The sequence below is a fragment of the Chionomys nivalis genome, chromosome 13 (assembly GCF_950005125.1).
Source record: "Chionomys nivalis chromosome 13, mChiNiv1.1, whole genome shotgun sequence".
Taxonomy (NCBI): Eukaryota; Metazoa; Chordata; class Mammalia; order Rodentia; family Cricetidae; genus Chionomys; species Chionomys nivalis.
The window spans coordinates 74859265-74875992 of NC_080098.1; the positions used below are offsets into that span (position 1 = coordinate 74859265).

Consider the following 16728-nt stretch of genomic DNA (forward strand, 5'->3'; position numbering starts at 1 on the left):
GAAGAAGAAGAAGGAAAAGAAGAGGAAGCACGCACATTCAGCTGCTGATGTTGTCAGGGTACTTTTTCCACGTGGGACAATGCTCAGTCTGTCCCTGACATTCCCCAGAAGAATGAAATAGCAAAGCAAGCAAGCAAACAACGTTCTTTCCTTTGTTAACTTCAGGGAGGACCTTGGAGGAGCAGTGCTGGCTCCAGATGTCTGGGCTGGACCTCAGCTCAGCTTTGTTGTAGCTTTCTCTGTCTCACCCCAGTCTCCGTGCTTTTTAAGCTGCTAGCGTGTTCTACATACCTAGGTCCCTTATTCCCACACCATTGTGCCCCATTGTGCCTTCCCTACTGCACCATGAGTGCCAGGTGAGGTGTCACCATAAGATTGGCCTTCCAGTTCTGGTGAACGTAGAAATTGCTTCAGTCCCTACTTCTCCACAATCTCTAAAACTAGACAGACTGCAAAGGAGCAGGTAAAGCCCCGTGCCTGGCATTGGCAGAAAGCCCTAGTGTGTAGCATGCCATTCCTAAAGGGATTCTTTTCAGGGGACTGCCTGTTCCTTGTTTCCAGATTGCTCCTTCCCAGTTGTTGTACTTTATCATTTTAATAGTGTCTCAAGATTGAAGTATGTCCTTTTCTCTAGGCATGGTGACTTTCCCTTCCAATCCCAGCTCTGGGGTCATTAAGAGAAGGGTTGCCATGGGTTTGAGGCCAGTCAAAAGAAAAAAAAAAGATTTCCTTTTAATGATTTAATTTTAGCTATTTTACATTAAAATACAATATTTAAGAGTCAAATAATTGTTGCTTTTATTACCTTCTTTTCCTCAAGAGCAGTCAATCATCTTGCTTTATCATTCTTCCTGCTTAAGAAATAACTGCTTTCAGGTGGGCCTTTCAGGATACACCTTTACCCACAGCTACTCTGGAGCCGGAGGCAGAAAGAGCTCTAGTTCAAGGCCAGCCTAGGCACTTAGTGAGGTTCTGTCTTAAAATAAAAAGTAACAATAGGGTGGAGGACACAGCACAGTGTTCAAGCGCTCGCCTATGGACAAAAATAAAATAAAAAATGAAGTAGTTACTTCTGCCTCTTTCTCTGCTTCTTGGCATTCCCCTCCCCCACATACTTTGCTAAGGAGCTTGGTTACTCACAGATGGGCCTTCCCAGTGTCCCGTCTTCTCGTTGTGGGTCACGGGATTTGAGTTGGATCAATGCCTCAGGTTTGTGTGTGTGAAGAGCCAGAGCCTTGTAGAAAAGCTGTAGTTGTGCCCTTTCTAGGTGTCCATTCTACTGAGAATTAATAATAGTGCCTTGGTGTTGCCCCGCTCCATCTTCTTGGGTTTCCATGTGTACATCAAGCCCAGACTCTGTGGTCTCTGGGCCAGCGGGCAGCCTCCATGGGTGTGGGTCATGGCTCTGCAGACGTCCTTTCTTTTCTCTCGCCTCTTTGAAGCACACTTCTGTAGACGGGTGTGTAGGAGGTGGATGCTTTTGGGCTCTTCATTTCCCTACTTCAGTCTCACACCACCCCAGTATGAGTAGCCTGCTCTGTGTCCCAGGGATCCTGCGTTCTTTCTATCTCGAGTCCCGTGGTCCCTTTTGGGACAATCCCTTGGGTTTTAATGGTCCTCTCCTACTTTCTCGGCCACGGTTTGGGGGACTTCTATTACTTGGGTATTCGGCCTCCTAGCCGCACCTTCTTCTCCCTGATTTTTACTGTTGTTTTCCCTTGGCTTGGTTTGATTTGACATTTTGTTTGACCCTATGGGAGATTTCTTTACCTCAGTGTCTCATCTTATCCCTTGTTTGAGTCTTCTTTTCTCCTATAAGGCTTTTTCTTTACCAATGATGTGCTTTCTGAGAGCATTTTTGCAGGACTGCAATGCATTCTCTGATTCAGACTGTCTGTGTCTGGTGGTGTTAACATCTTGAGTATGCTCCCCGTCCTCCCTCCAGGAGTATTTTCTACCTACTTGCTTCTCTCAGTCTGGAACACTAAATGGGCTTTCTGTAAGTGCCTTGAAGGTCCTTGGTTTGTCTACATTTGGGAGAAGGACTTTGAGTACATACATGAGTCAACCTCCCCATAACTGATCACAGGTCTCCAACATGTGCATCCTGCCTCTGCTCTTGGGTTGACAGCTCCTTCTGAGTCCTCCTCCTGGACCAAAGCTTAGCTACCAGCAATCTGGGACCCAAGTAAGAGAAGATGCTTGTGGTCCCAGCATCCTTCATGCCCACATTTACCTAGCCCTATCCACCTGCCATTCTCCCCTCTCCTCCCACGTTCTTCTAGTGCGCCCTTTGTGTTCTCTCTAGAAAGTAAGCTACAGCTGTTCTCCAGGGTCTGTGGAGGATGAACAGAAAGTGCAGATATACAAGGTAGAGAAGCCTACCCATCGGTCTAACCGCTGTCTGATGCTTAGCCCCATCCTAGAAACTTTTACAGCCTACTAGAGGGAACTAAAAAGCAGGCCTCTCCATTCTCTGCTGCCCACAGGATGTGAGTCTGCGCCATCGTTTGCCGCCTTTGTCCGTTTGTATACAGCTTCCTGTATGTTGTAGCTATTCTGTCTTGTTTTCTTCATTCTTTTTATTTCTGCCTTAAAATAAATAAAACCATTATCTGCATAAAGTAGGGCCTGCATATCTGCTATCCTAGCATCTACATATCTACATCCTGAATTCGATTCCAGCCTGTGCTGCATGATATTCTCTGTCAAAAACAACAGTGTTTAATAGTACTGGGCGTGGGGCACACAGAGGCAGTCTCCATTTTCAGCTGGGGGCTTCTGTGTGGCTTCTCCTTTGCTGATCCCAAGGCTCTCCAGCCCAGGCTGATCTGAACACAGTATGAAGCCAAGCTTGAATTTCTGATCTCCCTGCCTCTCCCTCCTGAGTGCTGATACTGCAGGTGTTTGCATGTGAGGCAGGTGCTCTCAACAGCTGATAGACAGCCCTAGCTCCCAGGTCTGGATTCTGTCTTAAAGCAAAGACCCAGTGATCACGGTGAATTCTCAAGAAAACTGCAGGTGGTGACTAGCCCTCGCCCTTGGATTGAGATTTGGGATTTTTTTTTTCTTTTAAATCAAAACTTTTCAAAAATCAATCATATAAGGGGCTGGAGTGATGATTCATGCTTGAGAACACATGTTGCTCTTGCTGAGGACCTGGGTTTGATTCCCAGCACACACACACACAGTGGCTCTCAACCATCTGTAACTCCAATTCCAAGGGATTTGCTACCTTCCTCTGCCCTCTGTTGACACTAAATACACACACACAAAAAAAAATAATAAATATGTCTTAAAAATTATGTGTGGAGTGTATGTTGGCAGAAGTTTTTGTCCCGCCAGCAGCTCCCAAACACCCAGAGAATTAATATTAACTATAAACACTTGGTCAATAGCTCAGATTTGTTGGTAGCTGACTTTTGCATTTTCAGTTATCTCGTATTTTTATCTACATTTGACCACGTGGCTTGGTACCTTTTTTCTCAGGATGGTATGTTCATGTTCATCTTGCGTCCCTCTCTATTCTTCAGACTCCTGCCCCACCCACCGTATAATCAGTTTGGCTCTCCCGCCTAACCTTATTCTGTTCAGTTGTTAGCCAGTCAGGTTCTTTATGAAGCCAATCACAATGACATATATTCACACAAGGTAAAAGAATATTCTACGTGTGTGTTGGGCAGGGGAGGGTCCCTACTCCTGAGAGAAAGTCTCATGTATCCCAGGCTGTTTTCAGACTTGCTAAGCTTGAATGTAGCCAGTGATTACTTGCTACCATGCTACCATGCCTAGCTCTGTGAACCAACAGAGCAAAACGCTTCTGTAAGAATGCCATGCTAATTCTGATGATGCATTCACATTTCAGAAACAGAAAGTTTACTTCCTCATCTTTGAGAGAGGCCTAGGATTGTAAATTATCAATCATTTATTTGAGAAAAGCCTGCTCGAATGTCTGGACCAAGTAGAGAACACATCCTGAGCTGGAGTGGGACTTGGTGTTGTGAGCTCTCTACTTCAGCTTTGCATGTGCTCAGGGATGAGGGTGAGCATCTAAATAGTTAGAAGCATGAAAGAGAGACCCACATTTCCACAAGCTAATTGGTTGTAAAGTCTGGACTGAAACCTACATACTTCCCTTCCATAATTTCATGTTTCCTACTGTCTCCATCTTAGGGGGACTTTAATTGAATTTAGACAGAATAGTTGGATTATAGCACAGAATGATCACTCCTCATTTATTGATTTGTTCATCAAATTCGTTCATATCAGGTATGTTTCCTTTTTCATGCCAGGCATGGAGGGAAAAAAGGATGTGTTCTTGTGTCTATAGCAGCCTGAGGCCAGCACCCTCCATGTTTGCAACCAAGTGGCTGCCTTAGCACCGCCCTTTAGAATTAGCCTTGCTTATGGCTTTAAACCAACCTCTGAAGGAGACCAGACCTCTTGACTGCCTTCAAACCAGCATCTCTCATACTTTCTCTGAGGCCTGTAATCTTGCCCCTCCAGGTGGCATGGCTTCCTTCCAGAATGCGCTGTTGCCAGTTTTTCCCACAGGCTCTGCAAGTGTGGAATTGAGTGAGGTCCACAGCCACACAGTGTCTCATGACGATTGTTTTCTGTTCATAGGGTGCATGAGCTGGCATTACTACGTGACCATGCCAATGCCAGCCTCCACCTTCACAATTGCAGTGGGATCCTGGACAGAAGTGAAGCCTAAGACATCCCCATCAGATGAGCTGGTGACAGAGTACCCTCTCCTGCCTGCAAAAGCTGACTTCAGGTTTGTGTTTGGGAGTTTGCTGACTTTACTCTGGGAATGTGAGAAACTGAGCCAGAATGGAGCTAATCAAAGCAGGGAAAGGTCTACTGGAAAAGAGAGTTGGCCTTGTAATTCATGAAGAAAGAAAAGAAAGCAAGTGACTGTGAAGCCCTCTATGATATCAGCAGAAGCATTTCTACGCTCATTCAAATTAAAAAACTGAAAGTTCAACACTTTCCTTCCTACCCTTTAGATGTCTTAGTGGTTGATCGGAAATGTCTTAATAAAGCAAAGGTGTGCAGTGAAAGGAAGGTTACAATGAAAAAAGGATGCAGTGGAAGGAAGGATGCAGTGAAAGGAAGGTGTGCAGTGAAAGGAAGGTTACAATGAAAAAAGGATGCAGTGAAAGGAAGGTGTGCATGTGGAAAGGAAGGTTACAATGAAAAAAGGATGCAGTGAAAGGAAGGTGCACAGTGAAAGGAAGGTTACAATGAAAAAAGGATGCAGTGGAAGGAAGGTGTGCAGTGGAAGAAAGATGCGGTTAGAAGGTGTGCAGTGGAAGGAAGGTGTGCAGTGGAAGAAAGATGCGGTTAGAAGGTGTGCAGTGGAAGGAAGGTGTGCAGTGGAGGGAAGGTGTGCAGTGGAAGGAAGATGCAGTTAGAAGGTGTGCAGTGGAAGGAAGGTGTGAAGTGGAGGGAAGGTGTGCAGTGGAAGGAAGATGCAGTTAGAAGGTGTGCAGTGGAGGGAAGGTGTGCAGTGGAAGGAAGATGCAGTTAGAAGGTGTGCAGTGGAAGGAAGGTGTGCAGTGGAGGGAAGGTGTGCAGTGGAAGGAAGATGCAGTTAGAAGGTGTGCAGTGGAGGGAAGGTGTGCAGTGGAAGGGAGGATGCAGTGGATTGAAGGTGGGCAGTGAAAGGATTCATCTAGGTGACCCTGTAGAGGGCACTGACTGTTTTGGTCCTGTGGTACCTGTTGCTGGTGTGTCGTGGGGCAGCCTTTTCATTGGTGCTTACTGGCCTCTAGGAGCACAGATCACGAGGAAATCCACATAATCATGGGGCTAAGGGATTCCCATGAGTCAAGGCCTTGTTAATGTTTTTATTTTATGCACAGAAAATCATCTTCAGCTTTTTAGGAACTGGTATAGGCTATTGCATAGAGACAGTCCAGAAGAGTGGTGCCAGTGATATTTCAACTTCGCAGTAACAGTAAGAGCGATGGGTCTGCAGCTTTGCTGGTAGAGTCCTTACCAGGTGTGAAGCCCTGGCTTCTACCTTTAGCACTGTGTAAACTGGGTATAGATACATGACAAGTTCAAGGCCAGTCATATATGAGACCCTATCTCAAACAAACAAAACAGGAAAAGAAACCAATTAACACGTCTTGGTGTGCATTATGTTTGTGCTGGTCTTTCTCTGCTTTGTTGCATGTGTTCTGAGCACAGTGCTATGGCGGTATCCTTAGGAACTGACACCAGGTGACAAGTACATCTTCCTGCCTACATAGACCTATTTTCTTCTTTTTGTTCAATAATATATCAGTTTTGGAGTTCCTAATGGCTCTACATTATATAGCTCTGGAAAGATTATTAGATTTTACCTGCATTCTCTTAAGGGAAGAAGGTAATTGTGGACAGAGTGGCGTGCCCTGCTTTCATGTGGGGATATTAAATTGCAAGTGAGAGTGTCTAGCGTTCCCTTCCCTTGCTCTGGAACCACACAGCAGATTCATTTTGTAATTGTCAATAGCCATATTTCTGAGTAAGGAAAACAGGTGCCCTAGGGAGTAACTTTGACTTGGTATGAGCAAGAAATGCATCTTCTTGTGGTGAAGCACTGGTGTGTGCTGCAGGATTTGTGACTATGGTGGATCCCAGCTGATCCTGAACCCACACAGAAGCCACTGGCTGTCTACAGCCTGTGTTTTGTAGTCTGTTACTCTCGGTTGTAGATGAGGATAAAGAGACTTGGACAATAATTTGTTTATCTTCCTACTGACTGAGGAACAGTACCTGTTTTCATTTATACCAGGTCTAATCTTTGGAGAGGTGACTTATGATCACTCCCAGAGGCATTTACAACCTTATTATAATGACTGAGCCACCTCAGGCAGCATCTCGAGCTATCTTCTCACCTGGAGTCACCACCGCGACTTAACTGTGACGCTAACTAGAGGATATTCTCCAGGAAACGGGTTGAGGGGTGGGAGATGGCTCAGAGTAAAGGTTCTTGCTGTCAAGCCAATTGGCCTGAATTCAGTCCCCAGAACCCACATACTGGAAGGAGAGAACCAACTCTTAAAAAGTTATTCTCTGCCCCTCCTCCCACCATGCTTTCATAATTAAAAAAAAAAAAAGTTATTCTCTGACCTCTGCATGAGGTCACTCACACAAAATAAATGAAATTTTTGGAAAAGAAAAAAAAAACACAAATTGAGGTTCCCTTGAGCCTGAGACTGCCTTCCCGTCCTTACTGCCTGGATATGGCACCGTGGCTAGACCCACGCTGCTGCTGCTGCTGCTGCTGCTGCTGCTGCTGCTGCTGCTGCTGCTGCTGCTTCTTCTTCTTCTTCTTCTTCTTCTTCTTCTTCTTCTTCTTCTTCTTCTTCTTCTTCTTCTTCTTCTTCTTCTTCTTCTCCTCCTCCTCCTCCTCCTCCTCCTCCTCCTCCTCCTCCTCCTCCTCTTCCTCTTCCTCTTTCTTCTTCTTCTTCTTCCTCCTCCTCTTCCTTTCTTCTTCTTCTTCTTCTTCTTCTTCTTCTTCTTCTTCTTCTTCTTCTTCTTCTTCTTCTTCTTCTTCTTCTTCTTCTTCTTCCTCCTCCTCCTCCTCCTCCTCCTCCTCCTCCTCCTCCTCCTCCTCCTCCTCCTTCTTCTTCTTCTTTGAAGACTTTGAACCCTTTTCCAAACTTTATTCCCAGGCTTCTTCAGCTTAATTTGCTGCAAAGAATGAATTGTGTTTAGGCAAAAACTGAAAAGAGCTGCAGTGTCCAAGAGGCTTGGGCTTAAAAATATTAGCGATCTAGATTTGATCAGATCCATAAACAAAAGACCTTTAAAAAGCAGCCATGATATAAAATAGCAGCTCCTGTAACTTCTGCAAGAGTCACGTCTTCAGAAGTCACCTCCGTTCAGTTTGCCTTGTTCTCCACCAGGTCTGGGACTTCATCATCATCATCCTCTCCAGTAGCAAGGGGTGCCTTTCCATCCACAGATTGTTTGGGCAGAGCTTCAGCCAGTCTCCTTAAACTAGTCAGACTGTCTGCCCCAAGCTGGTTTAGAATGCTGGGAAGCATTTCTGTCAATTACTTTGTCTCGGCGTGGCCTGTAATGGTGAAGGTGTTTGCTGCCAGAGACGCCTGAACTTTAGGGTTGTTAAAATGGATCACTGTTCCTTGATTTGTAAACATGTTCACCTCTTCAATACCAGAGATATTGTTCACCCCTAACTTCCTTAAGGAGAACTGCAGTTTTTTATCATCTGCTGTGGCTGTTCTGTGAACCACCTTCTTCTTTCTGCGAGCAGTTCCTTTCCCACCAGTGCGCACTTGTGCCTGCAGCTTGGCCAGTTTTTCCTGGTTCATGATCGTTTCTTTCATCTTGTCGGAGTGGAAATGGGACCGCGCAGGAGACTAGGGTTCGTGCTCAGGGAGTCTCGGGCGGACCAGCTGAGATAAGGTGCCAAATTTTTTTTTTTAAGTGAAGAGTTTATTGAGATAAAGGGGGTGGGGGAGGAAAGAGAGAGAGAGGAGGGGGCAGAGAGAGAGAAACAGAGGAGGAGGAAGAAGGGGAGAGCTTGTGAATTTCTAACATGTAAGAAGTTGTCTGTTGCTCACCTATAGTCTCAGGGCTTGTTGACTGTTAGGAGATGAAGGCCACGAGATGAGGATGAGTTGGGGCCTCCTGCTCAGAATAATTGGAATCCCTTTTCATCTGTCTCCTCCACTGTGAACAGAAGAGAGCATGGGCAGGTCAAATGGGGGAACTGGGAACACAAAGCTGCAAAAGTCCCTGTAGGGGCCTGGGGAAGGCAAATCCTATCCTTCTTTTGTCCTTGTTAGTTTTTATCAAGTTGAAGGGGATACAGAAGGAAACGAAGGCAGGCTGGACTGAGAGAATGCATGGATGCCAGGTTTTCTAACACTTCCATGTCAGCTGCCAACCAGGCCAATGACTGCACTGATGCTCAGGGTAGCACAGGCCAGATAGCAGACCACAGAAGATCCTCACTGGACCAGCAGGTCCCCAAAGGCCAGCCAATCAGGGAGTCTAGGGGGATGTTTTTCCTTTGTTGGAAAGCTCCCAGAAGTCTTGTGCAAAGGTTGATGTGGAGTAGTGTTTGAACCCCACACTCCTTCCATGACTGACAACAGTGTACAGTTTCCTTTTGCTTATCCGCATGCTTGTCCATCAGAAATACACAGCTAATAAAACAATAGCTTAGATTTTTTAATTCTGTCATGCCACGGTGCCTCTTATGACCGTCTCTGGTAGTTAGAGGGGCCCTGCTCATCCACCACATCCTTGACTCCATGGTTGTGCCATCATACCGTAGTTGGTGTTTCTGACTGTGCTTACATCTGATGAGGCCTACGTTCCCAGCCCTCCTCCCACTGTCACGTCAGTCTTTGTTTTTTATTTATTTATTTATTTATTTATTAAAGATTTCTGCCTTCTCCCCGCCACCACCTCCCATTTCCCTCCCCCTCCCCCATCAAGTCCCCCTCCCTCATCATCCCTAAGAGTAATCCGGGTTCCCTGCCCTGTGGGAAGTCCAAGGACCACCCACCTCCATCCAGGTCTAGTAAGGTGAGCATCCAAACTGCCTAGGCTCCCACAAAGCCAGTACGTGCAGTAGGATCAAAAACCCATTGCCATTTTTCTTGAGTTCTCAGTAGTCCTCATTGTCCATTATGTTCAGCAAGTCCGGTTTTATCCCATGCTTTTTCAGACCCAGGCCAGCTGGCCTTGGTGAGTTCCTGATAGAACATCCCCATTGTCTCAGTGTGTGATCTCCCTTGCTCTTGGATTGGGAGGATCAACATAGTAAAAATGGCAATTCTACCAAAAGCAATCTATAGATTCAACGCAATCCCCATCAAAATCCCATCAAAATTCTTCACAGATCTGGAAAAGACAATCAACTTTATATGGAAAAACAAAAAACCCAGGATAGCCAAAACAATCTTATACAATAAAGGATTGTCTGGGGGCATTACCATCCCTGACTTCAAACTCTATTACAGAGCTACAGTATTGAAAACAGCTTGGTATTGGCATAGAAACAGAGAAGTCGACCAATGGAATCGAATAGAAGACCCTAGGTTTAAACCACAAACCTATGAACACCTGAATTTTGATAAAGGAGCTAAAAGTATTCAATGGAAGAAAGAAAGCATCTTTAACAAATGGTGCTGGCAAAACTGGATGTCAGCCTGTAGAAGAATGAAAATAGATCCATATCTATCACCATGCTCAAAACTCAAGTCCAAATGGATTAAAGACCTCAATATCAGTCCGAACACACTGAACCTGATAGAAGAGAAAGTGGGAAGTACTCTACAACACATGGGCACAGGAGAACACTTCCTACATACAACCCAGCAGCACAGACATTAAGGGCATCATTGAATAAATGGGACCTCCTGAGACTGAGAAGCTTCTGTAAAGCAAAGGACACTGTCACTAAGACAAAAAGGCAACCCACTGACTGGGAGAATATCTTCACCAACCCTGCAACAGACAAAGGTCTGATCTCCAAAATATATAGAGAACTCAAGAAAGTAGACCGTAAAGGGCTAATCAACCCAATTAAAAAATGGGGCACTGAGCTGAACAGAAAATTCTCAACAGAAGAAGTTCGAATGGCCAAAAGACATTTAAGGTCATGCTCAACTTCCCTAGCAATCAGGGAAATGCAAATCAAGACAACTTTAAGATACCATCTTACACCTGTCAGAATGGCTAAAATAAAAAACACCAATGATAGCCTTTGCTGGAGAGCTTGTGGAGAAAGGGGTACACTCATCCATTGCTGGTGAGAATGCAAACTTGTGCAACCACTTTGGAAAACAGTGTGGCGGTTTCTCAGGAATTTCGGGATCCACCTACCCCTGGACCCAGCAATACCACTCTTGGGAATATACCCAAGAAATGCCCTATCATACAACAAAAGTATATGCTCAACTATGTTCATAGCAGCATTGTTTGTACTAGCCAGAACCTGGAAACAACCTAGATCCCCTTCAATGGAAGAATGGATGAAGAAAGTATGGAATATATACATATTAGAGTACTACTCAGCAGTAAAAAACAATGACTTCCTGAATTTTGCAGGCAAATGGACGGAAATAGAAAACACTATCCTGAGTGAGGTGAGCCAGACCCAAAAAGAGGAACATGGGATGTACTCACTCATATTTGGTTTCTAGCCATGAATAGGGGACGTTGAGCCTATTATGCGTGGTCCTAGAGAAGCTAATTAAGAAGGTGAACCCAAAGAAAAACATTCAGGCGATGAAAGGAGACAGAGACAAAGACCCACATTGGAGCCCGGACTGAAATCTCAAAGTCTTTGTTTATAGGAGTCTTGCACACCATGGCTTTCATTTGCCAAAGTAAGTGTTCATCTGGGTTCCAGAAATTCAGCAAAAAGATTGGTTACTGAACTTTTGATCACTGTTCACAGGAGCTAAATTACAGGGGGTTGAGGACACTCTTGCAGTCCACTCGGCATGAACATTTTGGTAAGCACATAGGCTAAAGACAGTCATTTATACCATAAAACATGCATTAATTTTATTTGGTTCTAGCCATGGGAGAGTCTTGTTTTGTATTTAACCTCTCAGGCCTTCATCTTGGGTCATCCAGCTGAAGCCTGGCGTGGAAGCTTGGATAACCTGCAGCAGAACACAGTGAAAGTGATTAAAGGCATTGAAAAGCTGGCACAGTGTTAAAGACGTTGAGATGACTCACTCTGCAGAAAGGAAGGCCGGGTGGGGAAAGCCTGTCTTGAGAATATAAAAGCTGAGGAAAAGCCACTATGAAAGGAAGAGACTCCATTTGCCGCCGGGGCTGTGCTAACTGTTGATTATACAACCCCACATCCCTTAGCTGCTGCATGAATGGGGCCATGGAGTGAACGGCCAGAGTCGTCTTTGCAAGAAGAAACCTTGGGAAACATCTCAGTATATGATTGACACCCATGGTGACATACTGGAGCTTGTTCAGTCTACCGTGTATACAACCTGACTGAGAACATTCTGTCATGTCAGGGTTCCCTCCTGCCCTTCCTCATCAGATGAAGAGAAAGAGAAATACTGAAGTCTTCACAGCTGACCTAAGCATAGCCCCTGAAGCCAAGGTGTACTGGTCCTTACATAGGGACTCACAATGGCACCTCACACACTTCCGTCACTGCCGGGAGCCTTACTGATTTGATCGCTGTAGTAGGAGCTGCAGGCTGTGTTCTGCTGCCCCAGCTCCTGGTCGCCTGGCTAGCTTATGCCCCAAAATAATGACACTGAAACTGTATTCTTTTAAACACTGCTTGGCCCATTAGCTCTAGCCCTTACTGGCTAATTCTCATATCCCAATCAACCCATCTCTAATAATCTGTGTAGCACCAGTCTTACCAGGAAAGATTCAGCATGTCTGACCTGGCGGCTTGCTTCATCGTGTCTGCCCTGGCAATGAGCTGTATGGCATCTGTCTCTGAGAGGAGCTGCCCTGCATCTGAGCTCACTTCCTCTTCCTCCCAGCATTCTGTTCTGTTTACTCCACCCACCTATGTTCTAACATATGAGGGCCAAGCAGTTTCTTTATTATTTAACCAATGACCTTCCTCCATCAGATCGCCTTCAAGTCCTGATTTTATGGAACGTGGTATTAAGTCATGTACTCATCATCTTGATCAGTTTGGCGAGTGTCACGTTTATCTTTGCCCTTGAACAGACAGGCTCGTTAGGTGTACCTTCGCCATCTTCACTGTGTTCCTTAACTTCTGGTCGTCTTAGGTGTAAGACGTAGTCTCGCTCCACGGGAACAGGCAGACTGTCAGTAGAGTGCCCTTTGTGCTGCAGCACTGCGGTGCTCAGTCCTTAAACTTACTCCCTTGCTCTGCCCAGAGGGTTCCAGCTTTAGGGAAGATGCTTTGAAGGCCACTCTTCAGTTCTTTTGAGACGGAATCTTGAAGTGTAGCCCAAGTTGGCTTCGAGCTCATAACCAGGCTGGTGTCAAATCCATAGTACTCTTGCCCCAGCCTCGCCAGTATGTGCTGTTGCCACATTTGGCTTCTGAAAGCCTTTGGGAAGGCGGGGGTGAGGCAAGGTCTCCTGTAGCCCACACTTACCTTGAACTCCTGTCTCTACCTTCCAAGTGTTGGTTACATACAATGGGCACATGCCACCATTGTCAATTTTCAAGAGCTCTTCAGTAGAGCGTATGTAGCTTAGAATACCACAGGACCTTGTTTTCCTGTATAAGTACATTTTAGAAACCCCATAGAGGCTAACTAGGTAAGCAACTTCTGCTTGTCATCCCTAGGTAGGTTTTAAATGTTTACCAGCAGATACTTTTGTTCTCCTTCCCCGTAAGGTGATGTTGTCAGTACAGGATTTTGACTCCAGTTCAATGTCAGTGACTGTATTCTTGCTGTCACTTTATCCTGGCAGTTTTTATGGGTCCCCATTTTTCTAGCCTACTCTCAACAACGTCTCACTGGGGTAGACGGGTTCTTGAAGTTCCTCTCAGCAGATAGTAGAAGGTGAGGCTTGTTTACATACCGTGTGTGCCTCTTGATCACAGGCCTTGGGTGGGTGGAAGATCCTTCTTAAATCTAAAGGGGAATTACTGTTGCTACTTGCCCAAATTGAGGCAAGCAAGCACTTAATGAGTCTCCAGTAGTCGTGATGAATCACAGGAGCACCCACAGCAAGAATTATAATCTGCAGTTTAAAGTTGCAGGGGTTTTCCATTGTGTCTGAATCGAGGACATGTTAACAGATTAAAAAAAAAATAGAATTCTCTTTGATGTTGGTTTCTTTGGATATATAAGTTCTCTTGAAGCCTGTGAGTCAGGCCCTAGGAATTTTCTTTTGGCTCTGCCTTTGTCTTTCAGGGAGTAACTAGTCAGATGGCGCTTTCCTTAGAAGGCTGGTTTTTTTTTTTTGTTTTTTTTGATTTTTCCAGACAGGGTTTCTCCGTAGCTTTTGGTTCCTGTCCTGGAACTAGCTCTTGTAGACCAGGCTGGCCTCGAACTCACAGAGATCCGCCTGCCTCTGCCTCCCGAGTGCTGGGATTAAAGGCGTGCGCCACCACCGCCCGGTGCAAGAAGGCTGATTTTATTAAGTTTATACTGAAAGTGCATTGGAAAGGAATTGGAGATATAGCTCAGTTGGTAGAGTACTTGCCTAGCATACAGGAAGCTCTGGGTTCGATTTCCAGCACCGTATAAGTCAGCCATATGCCAGTAATCACAGTACACAAGTGGTAGAGGCAGGATGGTCAGGAGCTCTGAGGTGAGCCTAAGGTGCATGGGACCCTGTCTCAAGTAGCCAAAAGGTGTAGTAGAGTAAACACCCTTAGGAAGTGCCTCTTTTTTAACTCAGCAATAGCTTCTGTTAAGTTTGGTAAAGGATGCCTAGATTATTTTTTGATAGGATGGCTTATGTGTTTTTGAAAGCTATACCTGTAACTGTCTTTGTCCTACCTCATCTCAAGTCACTTATTGTGGGAGATTCCAGAACAGAATCTTTAATTTGCTTAGAACCAGGTACATAGGGCTCATACCTGTAGTCTGAGCACTTGAGAGGTAGATGCAGAAGAATCAGGAGTTCAAGGCAGCCTTGGCCACATGATTCAAAGTTACCTGGGCAGCATGAAATCTCAAACAATGAAAATTGAATAAATGGCATGGCAATTGCCTGATCCCTTTCTAAGAATTGTCAATTATTTGGGCACTTGTTCTATGGTAGCATTTGAAAGCACATTGCTGAGGGTAGGTAGAATTTGCTTTAATCTGGGTGGGAGCTTGTTTTCTTGTTCTAAATCTTGCCCCCTTCCCAAGGCACCGCACCCCCATTGATTCTATGACAAGGTCTTTTTGCTTCCATGTAGCATGGATTGAAGTCGCCAATCTCATCAACAAATATTTTGATCTGTTTTTTTTTTTTTTTTCCCACTGCTATCCAAAAGCAGACAAGGCAGTACTGATCCACCTCTGCTAATAAGGTTGTTTGAGCCTTCTTCTCAATGCTGGCCTCCTCTCTTCTTATGTGTTGCCCCAGGTATGCTGACACCTGCAGTCATGTAGAATACCCCTGCCGATTCCAGGATGCTTCTGCTGCCACCCAGGAGATCATTCCTCACCGAGTGTTTGCCCCACTGTGCCTTGAGGGTGCCTGCCAAGAGGCCCTGCTGTGGCTGGTCCCTCCTTGCCTGTCAGCTGCGCACTCTGTCCTGGGAACACACCCTTTCTCCCGGCTGGACATACTCATTGTCCCTGCCAACTTTCCAAGTCTGGGGATGGCCAGGTATGCGTCTCGGCATGGCACGTGGAACACACGCCTCAGAAGTCTGGGGGCTACTAGGGGAATGTTTTTCTTAAACTCTGTCAGCAGTTTCGTTTGCTCAGGGTGGAAGGAACGAGTTCCTTGTTCACCCCTGGATCTCTTAACTGCTACCTTCAGGAGATGGTTTTCAAGTAGGCCCTCCTCCCCACCATATTGCAATGAACCTGTAGACATCATGGCTGAGACTGGGCATAGACCGCACTCCAGAGTGATATATGTGGGGTTGCGGTTACTCAGTGGCTGTTAGCGTGGGTGGTGAGAGCTTGCTGCTAATGAGTCCAAGGTCATGGCGTCAGGCTCTGCACACAGTAACAAAACCTGGTCCCAGGGCCACAGCTGCTCGCCTAATCCTGACCAACTGCCTCGTCCATTCTCACCACTGGTCACAAGGCAACAACTTTAGAGCCCTGTGTCAGAACATAAATCCATCCGCACTGCTGGGAAAACAGCTAAAAGCAGATGGCTTGCATGGGGGAGGGGCATAGCGACATGTTCCTATTTTTAATACAGTAAGTGAAGTATTCTTACCGTGCCTCCATTTCATTCCGACAGAAACTGGAGACTTACCAGCTGACCCTACCCTGCGTTAACTACAGCCACTCCATCAGTCCCACTGTCCGTCCACACAGTGATAGGAGGGTGGCTCAGTCCCACAGGGAAAGATGGCGGGTGGACCGCACTCATGCTTCTGTTTGTGAACCCTAATCACTAACAGGGACTGTGCTTGACTAGGATGGGAAACGAGCTCATCAAACATGTGGCTTTGAGTTTTTCCCCATTAGTCAAGGAAATTCCTTCTGCCAATTAATTTCCATGCTTTCAAACAGCTGTCACTTGTGGTGTTTTCCCAAAAAAACTGCACACCATTCTGGGTAAAACCCCTGAGTAGAAAAGAACTGACCAGAACATTTGCTTTTGATCTCTACTGTAGGAACACACACACACATGCACACGCACACACACACACACGCACATGAGCACGTGCACACACACATACATGCATACACACGCACGCGTACACACACGCGTGCACACTTTTTAAGGGGTGGCTGGCTTGATGTAACCCTTGAGGAGTTCTGAGAAGATCATTTAGACTGACTTTTTATCCTGTTTTTATGAAGATAATGGGAAACTAGGATAATGATATATGTTTGTTGGCATCATTGTATAATTGTCTTGATGTCTATATATAGAGTTTGTCTTAACAAGGGGGCTTCTTTGGTCGCTTTGAAGAGTTTTCTGGATTTAATTTAAACAGTTATTGGTGAAGAAAGGGTTGTTGATTAAATGCTTTTCATTTGTATATGGTTTTGAGGGGTCATATTTATTTGTGAGGTTTTAGTACTTTATGGATGTTGTTTTCAGGGCATATTTGCTAACAGTCCCATATTCTAGCCTGGGGGAAGCA

General features: G+C 45.5%; 1 protein-coding gene and 1 pseudogene across 4 annotated transcripts in view; one reads left to right on the top strand and one right to left on the bottom strand.

Annotated features, from left to right (window-relative positions):
* The window catches only part of Aopep (aminopeptidase O (putative)), a 268212-nt gene that overhangs the window by 60749 nt on the left and 190735 nt on the right, over positions 1 to 16728 (top strand). For 3 of the 4 annotated variants that reach the window (XR_009058196.1, XM_057787439.1, XM_057787440.1), the window contains exons 4-5: positions 4627 to 4780; positions 15036 to 15281. Coding sequence is in view for 3 of the 4 variants with exons in the window: in XM_057787439.1 (XP_057643422.1) it covers positions 4627 to 4780; positions 15036 to 15281 (400 nt within the window). In the remaining variant the exon portion in view is untranslated. The remainder of the gene's footprint in view (positions 1 to 4626; positions 4781 to 15035; positions 15282 to 16728) is intronic. The other variant, XM_057787442.1, reaches the window with a different exon arrangement.
* LOC130885727 (transcription factor BTF3-like) lies at positions 7881 to 8360 on the bottom strand (annotated as a pseudogene).